The sequence below is a fragment of the Miniopterus natalensis genome, chromosome 3, assembly GCF_054644295.1.
Source record: "Miniopterus natalensis isolate mMinNat1 chromosome 3, mMinNat1.hap1, whole genome shotgun sequence".
NCBI lineage: Eukaryota > Metazoa > Chordata > Mammalia > Chiroptera > Miniopteridae > Miniopterus > Miniopterus natalensis.
Window position 1 is genome coordinate 20,981,371 of NC_142083.1, and position 21,164 is coordinate 21,002,534.

General features: G+C 39.0%; 1 protein-coding gene and 1 pseudogene across 1 annotated transcript in view; one reads left to right on the top strand and one right to left on the bottom strand.

Annotated features, from left to right (window-relative positions):
• Positions 1-13,598, top strand: part of DNAH5 (dynein axonemal heavy chain 5) — a 153,791-nt gene extending 140,193 nt beyond the window's left edge. Inside the window, exons 73-79 of the mRNA XM_016217304.2 lie at positions 854-1,059; positions 1,692-1,895; positions 3,670-3,885; positions 5,819-6,031; positions 7,224-7,376; positions 7,890-8,121; positions 13,137-13,598. Coding sequence (XP_016072790.2) covers positions 854-1,059; positions 1,692-1,895; positions 3,670-3,885; positions 5,819-6,031; positions 7,224-7,376; positions 7,890-8,121; positions 13,137-13,288 — 1,376 coding nt within the window. The 3' untranslated portion in view covers positions 13,289-13,598. The remainder of the gene's footprint in view (positions 1-853; positions 1,060-1,691; positions 1,896-3,669; positions 3,886-5,818; positions 6,032-7,223; positions 7,377-7,889; positions 8,122-13,136) is intronic.
• A 3,284-nt stretch (positions 13,599-16,882) lies between these two features.
• Positions 16,883-17,039, bottom strand: LOC148093441 (small ribosomal subunit protein eS27-like pseudogene; annotated as a pseudogene).
• Between the last annotated feature and the right edge of the window lie 4,125 nt (positions 17,040-21,164).

A 21,164-nucleotide genomic window follows, 5' to 3' on the forward strand; every position in this document is an offset into this window, starting at 1 on the left:
TGTCTGGACTCATGGTCATGGAAAGAACCTTGATGTTGGGATCAGAAATCCTGTTTCTGGCCCTCCCTGAACAAAATGCTTTGTTCTCTTGGGTGTTAGTCACTCAAACAACCAGAGTTTCAATGTTCTCATATGTAAAATAGGGACAATAAAATCTATCTATGATGATGGAATACAGTGTACTTAATAATAACAATGAATATAATAACTCTATATCAATCTGAAAAATCTACGAAGTTTTTTTTGGACTTGCTAACAAGACTCAGATTCCTGCCAATTTATAAGCTAATGTGGAGATAAAGTGGATGTGGAAAGGTTAGATTACCAAATGAAAAAACATGATTTTATATATGTAATATACATATATAATAATCATAATTATTATTTTGAGAATATATTCAGGTTGCAATGGGTTTCTATATACAGTATTAACAATTTAATATGAATTAAAATAGTGTATGTACATGCTCCAAATAATAGTAATGTAAATTTTATTATTATTATCATTATTATTATGTGGTGGTGGTTGTAGTAATAGTGGCAGTGTTTATTTTACTGCCATGGTTCTTCCACTTCTGTTTTATCCCCACATTAGCTTGTTAGATTGGGAGAAATTTGATCCATGTCAGTGAGCCCCTCCTCCCCTCAAATCTCTTTGCAGATTTTTCAGAGAGAAATGCCCTCTGAATACCCAAAATTCAATTATAGTTGCCATATGAATGTGATAAAAAATAATTCAAGATAAGTGAGTTAAGTGTTAGGAATTTACAAAGAAAATTAATAACCTATGAAAAGTAATAGAAAATAAAGATGTTTGAGAGATGATACAGGCTTTCTCCCGGCTGACCACAAGGTGTGAGCCAAGACCTGCTGGATGTGAGCGCGGTGGCCCAGTGGAAGCCCATGCTCTACGCCGTGGCCTTCCTGCACTCCACAGTCCAGGAGAGGCGGAAGTTTGGTCCCCTGGGCTGGAACATCCCTTATGAATTTAATCAAGCGGACTTTAATGCCACCGTGCAGTTCATCCAGAACCACTTGGATGACATGGATATCAAAAAGGTACTGTGTGCGAGCTGCTTCATGCCACTGGTGATGGTGGGTCCTCAAGCTAACGTGACCTCCCCGCCCCCGTCCCAGCTTTGGAGTCAATCTTGTAAGAGTGATGATTTTCTGTGCTTGCAAAGTTATTTTTAATTCATAGCAACTTGGGTCAGTCACACTTGCCTCTTGATTTCAGCTAAAAAATAAACAAATTTTGATTATCTCTTAATTTCTCAAAGTCAAGTTGACATTACATATAAGACAACCTAACAGTCTTTTAGAGAGATGGGGAATGGGTAGGGAAACTTGTTTTTTAAAAATCTTAAAAAATGAAAATGAATTATAGATTCCTTTTGAAGTGTGTGCTTTTTAAAGAACTGCCCTAATATTCTAAAAAAAGAACAACAAAAAACCTTATTTTTCTTTTGAAATTAAAATATGAAATGCAGAGTCTATTTCAAGTCATAAAGATGAGCTTCGAATAATCACTTTTGTTTGCCTAATTAATTTTCTTTCTGCCCTTTTCACATTACTGATGACGAATAAATGAATGACATTGATGACAATGAACACATGGATGCTACTTGGTGGGCAAGGTGAGGATGAGGCAGTAGTCAGTTCTCTACAATTATTCTGCAATTTTTTTCCAGGGTGTCTCCTGGTCCACCGTCCGCTACATGATAGGCGAGATTCAATATGGAGGCAGAGTCACCAATGACTACGATAAGAGGTTGTTGAACACATTTGCTAAGGTTTGGTTCAGTGAAAATATGTTTGCACCAGATTTCAGCTTTTACCAAGGATACCATATTCCAAAGTGCACCACAGTGGATAACTATCTTCACTACATCCAGGTTTGTCAGTGTCAGAGTTTTATGTTTAGGGCCAGTATCCCCGGCATTTGACCTTTTGGTTTTTTATTTACACTGTATATACCTCCTTCGGTATAAATTTTAAAGGTGATGCATATTGAACCTTCCACCATAGATGCTTTCTTCATATGTTTATATTTTACTTAAGGATTAAAATGCATATATATATATATATATATATATATATATTTGATGCGTTTTGTATGAATTTCCTCCATCTATTTTCTTTTAATGCTTCAGTGAAGAATATTCTTTGTGGAGGTGATAGATTGAGCAGATTAGAACTGGGAGCCCCTACCTATGAGACTTCAGTTACCTATGCTAATAGGGCAGAGGCAGCCTCTGGACTCAGTCTGGTTTATTTTTCAATCCACTTGCCTTATTTTGTGACATCTGCTCCTTAATCCTGGCCTGATGGACAGTGTACGAGTGTGTTCAGGGGACCACAGGTAGAGAGCTTCCTCATTCAGGGTCAGGTACTTCTTTGTGGTCGGGGAGGTGATGGAGGGCTGTCCTGGGGGTGAGCAACAACCCTGGCCTCTCCAAACTAGATGTCAGTAGCATTCCCACGCAGTTGTGACAGCCAAAAAATGTCTCCAGACATTGCCAAATGTCCCCTGGGGGGCAAAATCACCCCTGATTGAGAAACACTGCTCTAAGAAAGAATAAGGTAGATTTTGACAGGAAATTTGGGGAAGAAAATGGATTTGTGTTTCAAGTAACTACATTTTCTGTCTCTATACCTTGAATTAATTAGGTCATTATTTAGCAATCTCTTTTACCTCTAAGATTTATCTCAGAGTGAACAAACTAAAGCACAACAGCCCCAAAGGTCTAAATTTATTAGTTTATTTAGAGGTTCTGTGATAAATAAATGTGATGAGTTTATCATATATTTCTACCTTTATACTTTTAGTAATTCAAATCAACAAATATATGTGTCTTAATTATACTATATGTGTCTTTAAATCATTGGCACTGAATAAGAAAATGCCTATGAAGGTATAAATTTAGACGTGCCTCTACATATATTTATTTATATACATCTCATTTCACAACGAACTTGAGGCCTCTCATAAGAAGACATTATGTTAAAGAAATAAAATAAGGGAGTAGAAAGGAGGAGAGAATATAAATAAGTCTACAGTAAAACAGGATACAGTTCACACGTAGAAATATATGTGAAGTTACAGGTTAATGTTTTGTTTTTCAAATAGCTGTTTTGCATCTGTCATTTGCTCTCCGTCTCTTGCTGTCTGTTTTCCTTGCTGACTCTTGCTCTCTCAATATTTGTCTCTTCTCCTAGTCTCTTTCTCCCCAGGAGAATAGAATTCCTTTATTTGGGCCCCAGTTGCTAATACTGTCACTTTCTGGTATCTTAAAAACATAGTAACCATTAGTTATTCAACATTCATTTAAACAGCTGGCTTGAATTAGATAGGACCTTCAGAAAACAAAACACCAATCCATAGCTCCCCTTCTTCCTTACATATTATAAAACAAGACAGAATCTCTTTGATTAAATTTGCTGGAGTTGCAGGCTTAACGTACCATGGGCCGATTATGTTTCTCAGTGTTAATTCTTTTTCAAGGCAACTTTGATTTTTTTCTGGAGAATTATTGAGATAGTGGCCTGACACAACTAAGACATCTCTTATCAATGCTTACCCTAATAAAAACACATTTCTTTCCTAAGATAGTATAATTTAACTGGTACTATGTCAGCAGCCTGCTTACTGGGATCCTTGTTGTTCAGAGTTTGCCCACCTACGACAGCCCCGAGGTCTTTGGGCTGCACCCCAATGCCGACATCACCTACCAGAGCAAGCTGGCCAAGGACGTGCTGGACACCATCCTGGGCGTCCAGCCCAAGGACAGCTCTGGGGGCGGCGATGAGACCCGGGAGGCAGTGGTGGCACGGCTGGCCGATGACATGCTGGAAAAGCTGCCCCCTGACTATAGCCCGTTTGAAGTGAGTTTAAATCCTGTCAAATGTCAGCTGTGGGTGGAGGTGGAAGAGAGCATGCAGGGGATAAGTGGTGATAAAAAAATAATATAAAGAAAAAAGAAGAAAAAAGAAATGTCACCTGTGGATGTGTCTGGTTGGGGGAATGAGGAAGGAGCACACCCATAATTTTTCTGAAATAAAAAAAATTATTTAAAAAACTCACTTCCTGTAAAACCAGGAAAAGTTTTTGAATCTATAAATGTGATTATTTCAAAGTATAAATGATAAGGAAACTTGATGTGAATGTTAACGTTCATCATAAAATTGCAAGTGTATACTGATGGGTTAGGATTCCTTTTCTAGAACTTTGCCTTGAGGTATGTCACATTGTTGTTTGGAGGAAAGTAATGTATTCTTAGAGTTTAGCACCCAATTGTTGAAAAAATGTTGTGTAATTTAATGTACACCTTAAAATTCAGGCTATCTTAATTTCAGGGAACCTGTATTTTTTTTTTAAGTAAGTTTCTCTTTTCCTTCTTTCCTTTTTTTTTTTAAAAAATATGTCCTTATTGATTTCAGAGAGAGGAAGGGGGAGAGAGAGAGAGAGAGAGAGAGAGAGAGAAACATCAATGATGAGAAACATCAATCATTGATCGGCTGCCTCCTGCACGCCCCCGACTGGGGATCGAGCCCGCAACCCGGGCATGTGCCCTGACTCGAAATAGAACTGCAATCCCCTGGATCCCAGGTCGATGCTCAACCTCTGAGCCACGCCTGGCTGGGCAGGAACCTGTATTTTTTTCATTAACTCTCTGCAGCCTCATCTCATGGGTTTCAAAAATTAATGTCTTTTTAATATGCAACTAATTTCTAAGCAATTTTATGTTTATTAAAGTTAACTTTTTTAGACATTTGAGCCAATTGTCAAAAGGTTTACCCAGATAACATTTTAAAACTTTTGATAAAAGCAAAAGTAAGTACTTATTTGCCATATTGTCTTAAGAGATGACGTGGACTAAACGTGTGATACTTTTGTCATGGGGCCACCATATTTCTTCATATCTTGCCCCCTTTCCAATAGGAAACCTGCAGGATTTTGTTTCTTTAGCATCTTATTACTTTCCACGAAGTGGGCCATTCTGGCCATTCTGGCTGCTAGTACTATAGACTGAGCTCAAGGACCAGTTGCCAAGGGAATAATTTCCCCAGGAAGAAACTGGTTGCTTGCTTGGAGAAAATCAAGACTGTAATCAGCTTTCATAAACACCTTTCATTACAGCATCAGGAAACAGGTCATTCATGCCTAGCAGTGGTTAAAATATTATGAAGCATTAAAAATCTCTAAAAATGTAATAATTAAATAAGTCTGGTAAGCAATGGGGTTTAGGAGCGTCTGCCTCCTTTTGCTGAATTTGTCAGTGCTACCCTAGGATAAAGCAGCTCAGCCGAGCACAATGACTGACCCATAGAAGATTCTCAATAAATACTTGTAATATGGAAATGGGTGGGTGGGTGGGTGGATGGATGCTTTGATGGAAAACAGAAAGCTTTGAAAATACAAGTATAGTTTTTTAGGGCAGCCAGCACAGTGGTCATGTATGTGTACATGTCTGTCTGTGTGTACCCGTGTGTATGTTTGAAAGTCTTAAATTGGCAGTATATGAGCATTTCCCAACAAGTGCTGTTGCCCTTTAGAAGGCTGCCTGGTTGTGGTCATGTGTTTTATATTTTTCTGTGAATTAATGGCTACCTGTTCTCTTCCACATGGGATGAAAAATTAGCTGATCATCTAACAGATGCTTTCTTTCTTATTCTCTGTTTTCTGGAAGTGAAAAAAATAAAATAAAAGCTTGCTATTTATGGAATTGTAAAGTTTGGGGCCTTTTCAGAAGCTCCCATTACGTAAACATTAATAGCTTTCTGATGTTTAACATGTGCTGAAATGTCTCCATGGCAGGTGAGAGAGAGGCTGCAAAAGATGGGCCCGTTCCAGCCGATGAACATTTTCCTGAGGCAGGAGATAGACAGAATGCAAAGGGTGCTCACGCTGGTCCGCAGCGTCCTGACCGAGCTGAAGCTTGCCATCGACGGCACCATCATCATGAGTGAAAATCTTCGAGATGCGCTGAATTGCATGTTTGATGCCAGAATTCCTGCTCAGTGGCAAAAAGTATGTTTAAGTCTGCTCTTGCCCTGCCTAATCGCTTTATTGTCGTGAACAGCTGTGACTGGCAAGCGGAAAGCACCTAAGGGTAGTTTACTTAAAAGTGTTCTTTTGCTCAGGGATTAATTCCCTTATAGTCCAGTATTTTTAGATTGTACATAAGTAAGGAAATTATGTAGCATCTCCCACGTATCGGGCGCTCTGCTGGGCAATTTACATGCATTATTTCATTTAAGTCTTACATGTTATTACCATCAATTTGCAGATGAGGGACTTGAGGTTGGGAGAGGTTAAATCTTTTCTTAAGTCACACACCTAAGTAGTCCAAGAATCAGAATTTAAATCCAAGCTCTTGGGCTTCAAAGCCCATGAGACTAGTTTCACAGAAGAGAATGTTCTGAGGTACACACACATCAAAAGTCACACCAAAGATAAACATTCTCCCTTCCTTTGTTTGTAGCTATGTGAATAGGTATATCTCAGGATTACAAGGGTGTTTACTGATTACCTGTTGGTAATTGTGCTAAATGACAGATGTGGTTTTAAGAAATAATCTACTTGGAAAAGTAAAATGAGGACCTGAATGTCTTTTTAAACAATAAATGAAAATTAATTTGTTGGTGCCAATGGGGCCTGTGTTTCCATTTCTGCATCTTCATCAGAGGAAATCAAAGTACATTCTAAGGACATCTCCAGAAAATAATTGTTGTTCACCTCGTTAAAAACTATAAATGGATAAGGCTTCTATGAGTTATTATCCACAGAATATATTTTAAAGTGTTGATTAGACCATGAGCACATTTATGTAAGGAGAGACCCTGTTTTATAATGTATCTATTTTAACCTAAGAAAAATAGTTGAAACCTGTTAGCTTTAATACAATTGTTTTAATACTTTATAGCAGAATTGGTGATGCATATGTTTGTAAGCGGAAGGCGAGTCTATTGGCAGTAGACATTGTGGACAGCATCTGAGCTCTCTATCTGGTATTTGTGTGATGATTAGCTGATTCCATCAAAATATCTTAAGGAGGAAGAATTATTTGAAAACTTAACTTTCAGAACCCCAAGGGAATTATGTCTTAGGGATTTTAAATTCTAAAAGTGAAATTGGTGTTTCATCATTTTTTTTCTGTGAACATAGCTAGTTAGACAGCAAAATGAAACCTGTATTAATTGTTTTAATGTATGCATTTCAGGCGTCGTGGGTTTCAAGTACATTGGGTTTCTGGTTTACTGAACTTATTGAAAGAAACTGCCAGTTTACCTCCTGGGTTTTCAACGGCCGACCCCACTGCTTCTGGATGACGGGCTTCTTTAACCCCCAAGGATTTTTGACTGCAATGCGACAGGTAATAAATAGCTCTGATATGCACCTGTTGTGTTCTTATAGTTTTCCTCTATAATGTTCTCTCCTTTCATTATAGTTTTAAATAATATAATAAGACAGAGAATGAATCTCTGTTATGGATGCTAGCTCTTACACTGTCCTGAACATAAATCCAGCAACTTGTTCTCAGGCCGCTAGCTTGAATTTCAGTCTTTATTTGTAATTTTTATATTTTATTATATATATTTTATTTTATATATATATATATGTTATTTTGATATTTGTTATTTTTATATTTTATTATATATCTTTTATTATATATATATATATATACACACACACGCACATATACACACACACACACAAGCAGTTAACTTGTGACACATGTATTGGTTCTGAGAGAATCTTTTTAACTTTAAATACTATTCTACTTAAATTGAATTACAGTAATTGAAGGCTGCGCTGTCATTTATGTTTTGCATATAGAAACCTCTAATGCTAATTCCTCTTTTACTTTTGTTCTTGCCTGGGGTAGGAGATAACTCGGGCCAACAAAGGCTGGGCTCTGGACAATATGGTGCTTTGCAATGAAGTCACCAAGTGGATGAAAGATGACATTTCTGCCCCTCCCACAGAGGGCGTCTATGTCTACGGCTTATATCTTGAGGGTGCTGGCTGGGACAAGAGGAACATGAAGCTCATTGAGTCCAAACCGAAAGTGCTCTTTGAGCTGATGCCTGTCATAAGGATTTATGCAGAAAACAACAGTAAGTTTTTTTAAAAAATTTATTGGGGTGACATTGGTTAATATGAGCATATAGGTTTTAGGTGTGGGTTTCTGTGTTACAAGACCTGTATATTGCTCTGTGTGCCCACCACCCAAAGCCAAATTTCTAAAATATGATTTCTGGCTAAAAGAACATTGATTATCATTGGAACTCGTCAACATGTGAAAATATTTTCCTTATAAAATGAAAGAAAGATCTTTTCACATGGAGGTAAGGGTTACTTTTTTATTTCTTGTGACTAAACTGTAAAAATCCACTGCAATATGACATTGAACATCTCAGCATGGTAGTAATAAAGTAATAATTTTATAATACAGGCAATTCTTTATTTAAGAACAGATTATTCTAGAAGCACTGTGGTAGCCCTGCTGGGCATTAGTCAGTGGTGAGGCTCGTTAGCAGCAGGTAAGGGAAGAAATAAAATAAACAAAGGAAAAGCGACTAATTTCAAAGCACTAAAAATGAAAAAACAGAAAGAAAAGAAAAACTTTCGTTCTCTATTCTTTTTTTTTTTTGGTTTCAATAGAAATTAGTGGAAACTTACTTTGCCAATTAATTTTGTTGGAGAAGTGCTTGTTTAGTGGTAAAAAAAAAGCTAACATTTTGTTGTTCTTTTTATACTATAAATCTAATATTCACTTTTGATAACTGGAAAGGGTTCTAATTGAGATAAAGATGTGTAGCATTATTAATGGCCAAAGTCCAACAAAAGTGCAGTTTTAAAATTAAAATTTTTATAACAGATTGTTTTTATGTTAATATGAAGAACAAATTTCAGTTTAAATAATTCATCATTGAATTTTACATACCAGACTGGTTTATTTGTTTTCAACAAGATGTCTAGATATTTATTTGAACTCTAAAAATGGACAGATATATCCCCAAATATTTATTTTATTCATGTTTCTTGTTAGAACATCATGGGAAAGTTGCCCAAATAGTACTAAATTCACCAAAAGGGTAAAAACACCCACACAACTCAGGTCCTCTGTTTTCAAAGGAATTTGAAAGGAGGTAGATATAGGAAAGATCTATCTCCTTACAGATTTACTATATAGATAGTGATGCTTATAAATGAACTGCAGTGCTGTAGCCCATGTGATGGGAAAACCACAATTAGAACATTTTGGGGGAACAAAGCAAGACTTACATGTACCTCTGGTCATGAAGTAGGCTGAGAAGGATCTCAGGGTCCCTGCAGCTAATGAGGATATTTCCTTCTTGGGAAAACATTTTTCTAAGAATGCCCTGGAACTCCTCCCTGCATCTAACACTGCAGATGTGGGGCCGGGCGTGGGACTAGCCCTATGGTGACCAGGAGGTGGAGGGCTCCTGACTCCTGAGCCCCGCAGCATGTAGTCCACTTTCAGCTCGTAAACCTGGAACTCTGTCCAAGTCATGGGAACATGATTCTGCAGAGTGTGGAAATCTAATACCTTGGGCATCTACTGAATTCCAGACATTATATGATGCCAGGTATTCACATATATTAACTTACTTAATCTTTACTACAGCTCTGTAAGATATATCATGCCGATTTTGCAAACGAGGAAATGAAGGTTTAGAGACATTATGTAATTTGCCTGTGATTCCCGCCTACCAAAGCTGGTTTGAGAACCCATTTGCCTCTTGTGGGATGGATGCAAACCTTCAGGAACTCCTTAAGACTATGCATTTAGGCAGTCTCTGTGGTATCTGGGATGGAGCTTGAAAGTCAAGGCTACATTGAAGATGAGGAGAACTCCCTTGCACTTTGAAGTCATGAGTTTATTTTTCTCACGTACGTGGTAAGGCAGGCACAGTAAAAACCTCTGCCCTGTGCTGAAGGGAGCTCTCACTCCTGATGGCCTCCCTCCCCTCTTGCCTCAGGCTAAAGGTGGTCACCTCCCCTGCCTACTGGTGGGGCTACGTGTTCTTAGGTAGAAGACAGTGAGCCAGGCACCTGGATATCTGGGAATTGAAGTCAGGTATCTAGTATCTCCCGTTCATGTTCACATCTTTCTGCAAAGACACGGGCACATCCGTACACATAGTAAATCCCAGCTATTGATGAGATGAAAAGCGCAGGCTCTGGATCTGTTCTGGTGAGAATTGATTCTTGTCATATCATCTACAGCTTTGTGACCCTGACAAGTAACTCACCTCCTTATTGTCCAGTTTTCTCATCTGTAAAATGGGGTTGTTGAGAGAATAACACTGATGATGTCCAGCATATAGCATACAATCAATAATTTTATTATTATTGCTGCTATTATGTTATCTCATGCGCTTCCTGAAAGATTAAAACACATATCATATATGAGTGCACTATTTAATATCGTAAATGTTATTAGCAAAAGAGGCGTTAAGTAAAGGAATGATTTAAAGGTTACATAGGGGATCTCTATGGAACTTGGTTATCTTGGATATTACAAGGAATATATGATGTAATAACAGTTGGATGGAAAATGTAGGCTAGAGAGGGAAATTACCGAGTTAGAAAATGAAATCCCCTCAAGGTTTTATTAAAGCCTTTAGGTTCCTAAAAGCCTATAACTCACCAATTTAGACAGCTGCCTCTCTCTGCTCCTCCTTCTGAAGCCCCAAGGCTTTAAACATATTTAGCCAATTTGTTCTACCTACATAGCATGTTTATTTTTTCCTTCAAAGTTATTTGTCTAACCAGGCGTAATGGTTTGGAATCATCTGTTGTTTAGCATCTGTCAGCACTTTCACTATAAAACCATACTTTCCGTGGCTTCTAATCCTGCTGCAGAAGTTTGCTGCGTGCTGTGACTTGGCATGGCCACCTTCAGCTCTGAAGCAATTAAACATAAATAAAATTGGATCAGTATTTCAGAGAATTTTACCTGCTTATTGAAAAGGATACTATTTTTCCAATTCTATTTTCCCGGGTATTAAAATCTCAGTAGTCAAATCCTTGCCAAAGTATAATTATTATAATTATCATTTGGTTCAAATGTAAGACTCCAGTGGCTTACTTCAAGATTTATAAAATGATCATTAGTCAAATTTTCATCCAGAAGAACAAGTTATTATACATGTGTTCTGTTTACAGATCCTAGGATTAAAGGGTTTAAGTATATCAGTTGGTAGAGTTAGTATTGACTGCACTTTATGAATTTACTGTCATTCACATATATTCATATATTTGCTTAATTATTATTACTAATGATATTCCCATGGTAATTTAAGAAATAATGCCTAGACTTAAAAATTAGGCATTATATTAATTTAGATTGTTTCTAGTGATTAAACAAACACATAGTTTTAAATTACTGAAAAATATCAGTTTTAGAACAGGGTTTCTCAACTGTGGTATTATTTACATTTTTGGTCCAGAGAACTTTGTTGTGAGGGGCTGCCCTATGCATTATAGGATGTTAGCAGAATCCCTGGCTTTTACCCACTAGGTGTTAGTAGCACCTCCCAAATTGTGATAACCAAAAATGTCTCCAAATATTGGCTAATCTTCCTCCCCCAGGGTAAAATTGCCCCTCGTTAAGAATCATCACTTTAGAATATTTATCTTGTATTGAAACGTATCTATAATACCATCAAATTCAAATGTTTAACTTCTTTCAATAAAATTAATTATAGTGGACATATAAAAACACATGTCACAGCAGGTTGAAGGTTTTATTGGGTTAACAAATAAGACTTTAACTTCTTACAGTGTCTTGCTTTTGTAATATGTTAGGAAAAGCTAAATATTGAGCAAGCTAGTTTGGGGAAATAAATTCAGTCACTTTGATATACTAACATTGCAGTTAGAAAGTTACTGTTTTTGTGTATCAGTGCCCATGTTTGTAACACTAATTCACCGAAGCATACTTATCCTCTTAGTTAAATGTGCTTTCATTTCAATAGTTATATAAGGGTCACTTATATTACTGGCCTTCCAGAGGGGTACAAGGATGGGTGCAGACACAACTTTTGTCTTGAAGAAATTTATAATCTGGAAGAGAAGGGGAAATAATATACTGCCTCCTGAGATGGATGTTATAAGATGTGCAGATAAACTATTCTGGGCAGAGTGGACTTAACAAGAAGCTAATGAAGCTTCAACTCCAAGGCTACTCAGTGTGGAGGCTCCTTCCAAGTGTACTTACATATTTGTAAATTGTACTTTTTTTCTTAAAGAGCCCCTTTCCCCAGATTGTATGTTTATGGCCCCATAAGACCTGAATCTGTCCCTTATCACGGGGCTTCCAAGGGTGGAGAGAAAGTGAGTCTTTGGTTAGGGGTGAATACATTAGAGAGGGTCTCTGAAGGGTGACCATCCATAGGTTGTGTCTCATGGCATGTGTGGCTTTGGATACTCCAAGTAATCCTCTACTTCAAAGGCAGATTGAATCTCATGAAGCTGGACTCTGCCATGACTCTCTGCTTCCCAGCCACTTTTATTTCTCTACACATATGGAGAAGTCACACCTGCAGGAGTGGGGAGCATCCTGTCCTGTGATTTCAAATGTGATTTGGACTGTGGCACAGAGGGTTGGAGACAGGATTTTGGAATAATAATAGTGAAATGATAGTGAGCACTGTTTCTGGACATCTGATTAAAAGGGACAGGTGCCTCATGCCAAAGGCAAGCTATGAGGGAAACACAGAGAGGGGGTGAGAGCACAAGATGTGGTCCAGAAGTAAAGGCCACAGGGTGGTGGGCAGTGTCGAATTGACAGGGAGAAAGGACAGAGAGGAAGCAGTGGCAGGCTCACGGTCATGCTACGTGAGCAGGGGTTATTGGTACGGACGTGGGGTAAGAGCCAGTGGGGAGAGCCTGAGTATGCCTGGGGGTCTTGTCATATCCACTGGAAACCTGTGGTAGCCTCACATCTAGGGATTGACTGACCTCAGGAAGAATTTCCCTCATTTGCCAAACGCATCTCTTTTTGGAATGACCTTCAAAATGCACACATTTGGCTCTGTACTGTTTGGGTTACTTAAATTGGAAATTCAACAAGTTTGTTTCCTTTATGATTTTTTTGTAGCTGTAAGAGATCCTCGGTTTTACTCCTGCCCCATCTACAAAAAGCCGGTCCGAACAGACTTGAATTACATCGCTGCTGTGGACCTCAGGACAGCCCAGGCACCTGAACACTGGGTGCTCCGTGGCGTCGCCCTCCTCTGTGATGTCAAGTGACATGGGGCATGTCCCCCACCCAGTGCTTGGGAAAATGCAGCATACAAATTACCATACCCTTTATCTTCTGTGAGCGATGAACATCCTGTAAATCAGGCTGATTGTGATAAATGACCTGCATAGGCTTTCCTCTCTTTAGTCGGATGCTTAATTACATTTACCTGTTTCATCATTAATGACCGATCACTGTGTTTGTTGAAAAGTTACTTGGTGATTTAAAAGTAAAATTTACAACTTCCTAATGAAGCGCGGCCCTCAAATCCACAGTCATACATTTTCTCCCTCCTTCAAGTCTAGGGACTGAGTAGGTTAAGCAGAAGGTATTTCCCTTGAAAGGATTATTCTTCTGTTAATGTGCTTCTGGTGACAGCCCAGTTCTCTAAGGTGACACGGCAGGTTTGTGCTGATTTTGCTTTTATTGCCTTTCTGCATTTAGGTCAGGTTAAGGGATTTATGTTCATGGCTCAAGCAGCCAATTAAAAGGACCTTTTAAAAATAGAAGGGAATAGAAGGCTGGTATAAGAATGTGAATGAATGGCCAACTCATGTAATCCTATAGGACAAACATATAGAATAATGTTCTGGCCCACTGATAATTAATAATGAGACACTAATTGATATCTGTTATGAGAAAAAATGAAAGCTAGACATAAAAGGGGTTCACTCACAGACTCCTAGAGCAGTGTACATCGGCCCGTCCTGTCTGTAAAATAATTAGCTAGCTGAGCACAGAGCCATAAGAAGGTTCTCAGGCTTTGGTCTTTCTTTCCTCTCCTGGAAATCTATACCAAGGAAACCATGTAAAAGACCTACAAAATTCATGTGTAAAAATGTATTCAATAACAGAAATAAGTGAAAAAATGCCCTCCATGTTCAATAATAAGGCTATGCTTAAGGAGATTAGGAGGAGTTAGGCAGTCATGCACAGCAATATTAAACATTTCATAATATGGAAATGGCAAGCATGTAGTTGTTAAAAGACATACTAACGAAATATTGAGTGCTGTGAATTTAACTGTAAAATGTGTTTGCGTGTGCACAAAGATTGGACAATAATATGGAAAAATCAAAACAGGTGTGACAGCAAGGTAAAGGTCTCAAATGACCTGAAAAAAATATAATGGTTGGAAGAAACAAATAGGGAAAGGCTAAAAGTCTTAGATGGCGTATGGGGACTTCACATGGGCTTTCACTATTAAAGGAAATACTACGTAAGGACCTTTTCATAGATTTTTGTTTTAAATTCTAGTTATAAATTATAAACCACTTCATCTATAACCTGTTGACTAGAAAACTTGGTCAGCATTAAATTAGAATTGTGGTTTACAAATGTTTGGTTAACTTTAGATCTACATAACTTGTTTCTGGTTGTGATAAAATGTTTCATAGGGACAGAGAGTTACAGGGAGACAGGTGTGGGTCCCTTTCACTAGGCTTTGCTCTGTGACAAGTATGAATTTATGCTAATTATGATGAGTTAGACCTGAGTGGTTCATGTGACCCCTACCCATCTTCTGCTTGTCTCCCAAATCGCCGATTCCACCCTCTGCTTCACCCAACCTCCTGCTTTTCCTTCCAGGGCATTCTTCATTTCAGCTATTATGTTCTCTGTTTTTGACTGGTCCTTTTTTATGGACTCCTACCCTTCGTGGATGATGCTGTTCCCACTTGAGCAGATTCCTGTGGTCTGAGTTAATATATCAGTTGATTTGTGTGGGTTGTGGTAAAGCCATCACTTTGTTTTGAAGAACGTATAATGAAAATGTGAAAATAATGAGAATTAATAAAAAAAATTTAATAAATGTCAAAATTGAGATTGGTATTTATTAGAAAGGAGGTAAGTGCCATTGAATATCCAGAATTAAGCTTTCAAAACTTGATTTTATGTCAGATAATTTGAAAATGAATAATTCATATAACTTTGTGATACGCTCCTGTTATATATAAGTTTTGAATACCAAAAGTAGAAAAGGACACCGTGAAAATAACTGGAAATTTTTGAAACTGTTCAACAAGGAGCGTCTCTTTACCGTCACTTCTGCCCCCAGTTCCCACCCACTGAAGGGCGTCCTGCTCTCTACTGAATGTGGGGTAAGGGCGGACCCAGTGACCGAATCTGCCCGGTGATGGAGAGAGTCACCGATTACCCTGCGTGTGGAGAAAACGACATCGAGGGACTTGGCGCCACTGCAGAGTGATAGAGCAGACGTTTTCATCTGTCTCAATAATGATTTATCAAAAAATTGTTTATTTTGCACCTCCTATGTGTCAGGCGCTCTGGTGCACTGGTGGAATGATGGTGGAAAAAAATTGTCCCGGTTGCTGATTTCATGGAATGTCCATCAGAAGAACAGACACAGAAAGGAAGACACTATTCAGGTGTGTGATTTTATATAATCTCAGTTTATGATTGCATCACATGTCACATGTGCAATACATGGAAAAAGATACAGTGATTGGGGGTTAAGTGCTATGAAGGGAATTACTGGATGCCATGGGTGAGAGCAGGGGAGACTGCAGCATTTTGAGTGTGACACAGATTAGCAGGCAGAATCTACACTAGAGTAGCCTCATTTATCTATCTATCATCTATCTATCATCTATATCTATCATCTAATCTAACTACCTATCAATCATCTATCATCTATCATCTTTCATCATCTGTCTATATCTACCTACCTACCTACCTATCAATCATCTATCTATCATCTATCATCTATATCATCTATCTATTTTATGCTTCAAAGACAGGAATGTAAAGTCTTATTAAGGACAGGGTTATATACAAATCAGAATGTTCCCAGAAATGACATCTTGAGTTAGAGGATAAGGGACCCCTTGTTTAGGAGGTCACTGGAGATACAAAGGACTGTTTTACCTTGGAGGGATTAGACTTAGAAATCCAATCACCGTAGATTGCCACAAATTTGGTGAAGGGAAGCCTGTCACCTGCAGTTCAGGTGCACAGGAAAGGTAACAGGCACTTTCAAGTGGCAGAGGATTTAAACATTCTTTTGTAAACTGAGAGGAAGAAATAAGAGGCTCAAGAATTGGAGGAGTTTATGACTTTGGAGATAGGAAAAAGCCAAAAAGATGGACCCAAGTATAGTTCACCTCTTTAGGGTGGTAAGAAGCAAAACAGTTTCCTAGAGGGCTGGGCTTTGAGTGCTTCTGCTACATACTCTTATGACCACACAAGGCTTAAGACGCAGCATCTGCCCTGGGAGTGTTGTTAAATAACTGCTGTCTGCCTCGTTCTGGCCAATGCATAGATCAAGGTGCAGGTGTCCTCCGGGAGCTCGTGCGTTCCTGTTCCTAGCAGATCCTCCTATTTACCCTCTTTGCAGTGTTGGCATCCACAGCTTTCATCTTTCTAGGTAAGGAGTTCTTATGTTCAACACCATGGACCTTTGACTTGGAAACTGCCTTCATTTTATTTCACTGATTGGCTCAGATGACTCTAGCAGTCCATTCTTCGGTTGCCCCTGAAAACTTGGGATAAGAACTTCCTAGCAGTAAAACAAGACAATGATTAGGATGCATCCAAAATGTGTTTATTGGGATGGTGTCCCACTCACCTTGATTCAGGTGCTTTTAGTGCCACTTGCTTCTACAGGAGCATCCTCTGGAAGCCTTACTTTTCCCCCTGTAGGCTGATGGAGGACCGTGGAGCAGCCAACACACAAAACTACCGATTGTGCTGACTAAAGATGGTGGTGATTTTATAGCACCCTGTGCATTTCACATCCATGCCATAGGAACTGGAGCACTGCACCAGGAGCTGCTGCTAGTGCTGCTGCTTTTCTAGAAAGGAATGAAGGAAATCCTTAGTGAGAGCCTGAGAAAAGCTGCTTTCTAAATGCACTTTCAAACCATGTTATGACTGCTGCCAACTACAGAATAGTGGCTGATGCAAATCATGTGTCTGTAAGTCATTGGAGTGAGAAGTACTTCTTTGTGTTAAATGCTATTTGCAATGGAAAAATCTTGTCGTGAGGAATTCAACATTAAGAGACATGATGAGCAAACCACAAATTTTAAAATTAAGTCCCTTACAGAATTCTCCAGTATAGAAAAAATACATGGCCTCAACAACATGTTTATCAGTGATAAAGTTTTATTCAAAGCTGCAGTATTATAAAAAATAGATGTGTTAATGCACGTTGATAATATAGTTTATAATGTTTGCAACACAGAAATCTTTAGTAATGATAAAAATATTACATGTACCAGCAATTTTCTCTTAAAGACATAACATCCCCCCTCCACCCACATCTATAACACACTTTTTCTCCCCCATGGCAGGCCCTGATGAGTGCTTAATTGCTTTTTCATCATAAATGCTATTTGTATCTCAAGTATTAGGAGTGATTTTTAAAATTATATCGTGCTACTGATTACTGTTGATGAGTAGCCCCTGTCAGCACATCAAAACAAGGCCTGTTAAGGGTAAACAAATGGTCCACTTATGTCCACAATATGTGCCTCCAGATTGGGTGCATACTTTGGAAAACTGATAAACAAATCAGGAGGTTATGAAAACATGAGGAAATCTAGTGGTTTTGGCTGGTCCTTTATTTAGTGGTTAATTTTAGGAATTTCAAAGTTAGTGCATTCTGGTCAATCGACTGGCACCTGCTGTATCCAACATGTGCATGTCATGTCCATAGACACTTGTAACGAAGGAGAGGAGAGAACTCGACGTCAGTTTTAGATTCAGATATGAGGTTTGGCTAAGAAACTGTGAGTCCACAGACATGTTCTTTGCCTTGTTTAAATGGTGAGTCTCATTCTGTGTTGCACTTTAGACAAAGGGCCGTGTCAATGCAAGAGCAGAATGTGTTGCTTGCCAGATGTGCACCCTGCGGGACTTTTCTGGTTCTGTGTTCGGCCTGGTCGACCATAAAGCCAAGTAGACAGTAAGGGTCGGTTGGATCCTGCTCTTGCCTTTCATCTGCAGGAAGGGGGGTGAGAGGAGGGAGACTAGGTGGGAAGGCAGGAACCTGGAGGGTGGGAGGAAGCATCCTGAATGGGGTGGGATGGGGAGAAGAAGGGGGTCAGCCCGGCCAGCGTAGCTCAGCAGTTGAGCATCCACCTAGGATCCAGGAGATCACTGTTCGATTCCCCGTCAGGGCACATGCCTGGGTTGCGGGCTTGATCCCCAGTGAGGGGTGTGCAGGAGGCAGCCGATCAATGACTCTCATCATTGATGTTTCTATCTCTATCTCTCCCTCTCCCTTCCTCTCTCTGAAATCAGTAAAGACATATTTTTAAAAAAAGAAGGGGATCAAGTTTCTTTCCCTCAGACACTGTTAGAATTTAATTAGTCAAGTGCCCCTTAAGGATGGGGGTGACTTCTGTGAAATTAGTCACTAGATGATTTCATCATTGTGTGAACATCGGTGTGCACTTACACAAACTTAGATGGGATAGCCTGCCGCACACCTAGGCTATGTGGTCTAGCCTATTGCTTCTAGGCTACAAACCTGTGCATCATGTTACTGTACAAAACAACACGAGATTAAATCAAGTGCAAGAGAAAATGATGCCATCAAGAGGTGAGGTAAATATGAGATGTATGAGGCTGCTACCCACGTAACATGGCATGATGCTTTTACAAAACCTCTTTTTTTTTATATATATAAGTAAAAAGAGTGTAGTCTAAAATAATGATAAAAAGCATAGTATAGTCAATACATAAACTAGTAACATAGTCGTTCATCATAACCAGGTGTTACGAAGTATACGTCACTGAATGTGCTGCACTTTTATAGGACTGGCAGCAGGGAAGGTTTGTTTCCACCAGCGTCGCCACGAACGTGAGGAGCGTGCTGTGCTGTAACTCGATGACAGCTGCAACATTTTCAGCTCCATTATAATCGTATGGGATCACCATAGTATATGTGCTCTGTCCTTGACTGAAATGTTGTTATGTGTGCACGACTGTATTAGCAATAGCCCTGGCAGATCAAGACAGTGGCTGAGTAATTCCCCCAAAACTCTTCAAATGAGCCTTTCAGAATAGCTTCTTCATCCCCTGGATTCCAAAGTTTTCATTACAAATGCCAACCGTATTATGTTCTAATATTATTATTTCAATGCCTTAAAAAATTAATGTGTGGTTTTATCAGAGTCCTATCCACTCCTGCTTTTTAGGAACATCCATAAAACCACTGTGTGAATTGGCCAATGACTATTCTTCCTATGGCTCCTTTGTGCCTTCATGATTTAGGACTCCATTAGTTTCCCAAAGCTCTGGATTTATAGGCAGGCTTAATTGTTTCCAAGTTTGAGTTTACGCTGGGTGGGTGCAGAGCCAAGACTGGGATCCTTGCCCTCCCTTTAATTTGCATGCCAAATGCCATTTCTCATTGAGCTTTACATTGTCACTCCTCGCTGGGCGTCATGTGGGGGAGCCGAGACACACCGTGCAGCTTGCTGCTTTGCTCCTGCTCTGGTAATGTTGTATGAGCACTGCTAATTCCTTTCTTCATTTATTCCTTCACTTCAGCTCGTATGCACAGCATTCATATCAAACGCAACTACAAACAGACTTGCCTGAAAGCCAATTAGGCTTCCCCCATCCTTTGTGCAGGAGTCAATTTTAATAAGCCCACATAGTGTTCATGAGTACTTGAGAAGGGAGAAAGATTAAATGTGATGAAGGACACCGAAGAGACTGCCTGGAAAGTCACAGGATGGGGAGATTTGCGAAGGATTAGGAAGCAAAACCTGTGCTCCGGCTGATGCCGGACACGCCTATTTACCACTGGGCCCAGTTTAAAATTCACTCCATGGAGCTTCGCCTCGCTCAGAGCAGTCTGCTGTGATTCAGCCATTTATAACTTATTTATGCAGATTCTTAAAGCAAATCCCAGGAGGCCTGTAGAAAAAGAGTTTATAAAACGTTTTCGTGTTTTATCATTTGAAAAGTGATTATTTGCAAGGCACCAATGAAACTTTTCTCATGATAGCAGATTGTGAAAATGTTTTTAGTGTCTCAGGAATGTCATAAATTGCTATTGCTCACATCTTATGTCCCCTGATACATTATGCTACTGACCACAAAGATTTATAAGGGGTACAAGTGAGGGACTTTAAAAAGATGATCATTGTAAATGTAATCATATTCTTGGAAAACAAAAATTCTTTTCTAGGTATTTCGATTATATTAGAAATCAGAAAATCAAGCATTAAATGGAGAACATAACTAACAACTATGTTTAGGTTGCTTTCACCTGTTTTACTTTATTTTTATTTGTTTGTTGTTTGTTTTTCTAATCTGTTTTCCTGGTGCGAAAAGCCTACTAATAGTTTTCGGTGGAGAAAAGCAGAATGCCTGTGTGACCTGTTTTGATACCATGTCAGGATGGTGGAATGTACTGATAACTTTGGGCTGAGTGTGGAGTAGCGAGACAGCTTTCTGAAGCTGATGTTAGAGATGTAGAATCGTTGCACAGCCCGTTATTTTGATCTCTGCTAATTCTAGCATGTTTGCATTTAGATGTAAGTAAACTATTGCTAATGCAAATATGTATTATGTACAATACATAGACCAAACATGTAACATTCTAAATTCTCTGTCTTGTATATGAACAAAATAATGAGCTTATTTCAGAGAAATTTAAATCGCCTTTTTTATGTATGATAGGAGTGGGTCTTGGGGCAAATGTGAAAGAGAATGAAAAGTCATCTGGGAATTAAATAGGCCTTAGCAATCTAATTTCCTGCTAGGCTCTTTATAATTTATAACAATACGTCTCATGGAAGAAATCTGACAGCAGACGCAGACTTGCCATACAGTTGTCCATGGTGTGGGTCTGCATCTGCTGCAGTGATGTCCTTGTGACTCCACTGGCATAGAGGCCCCAACACA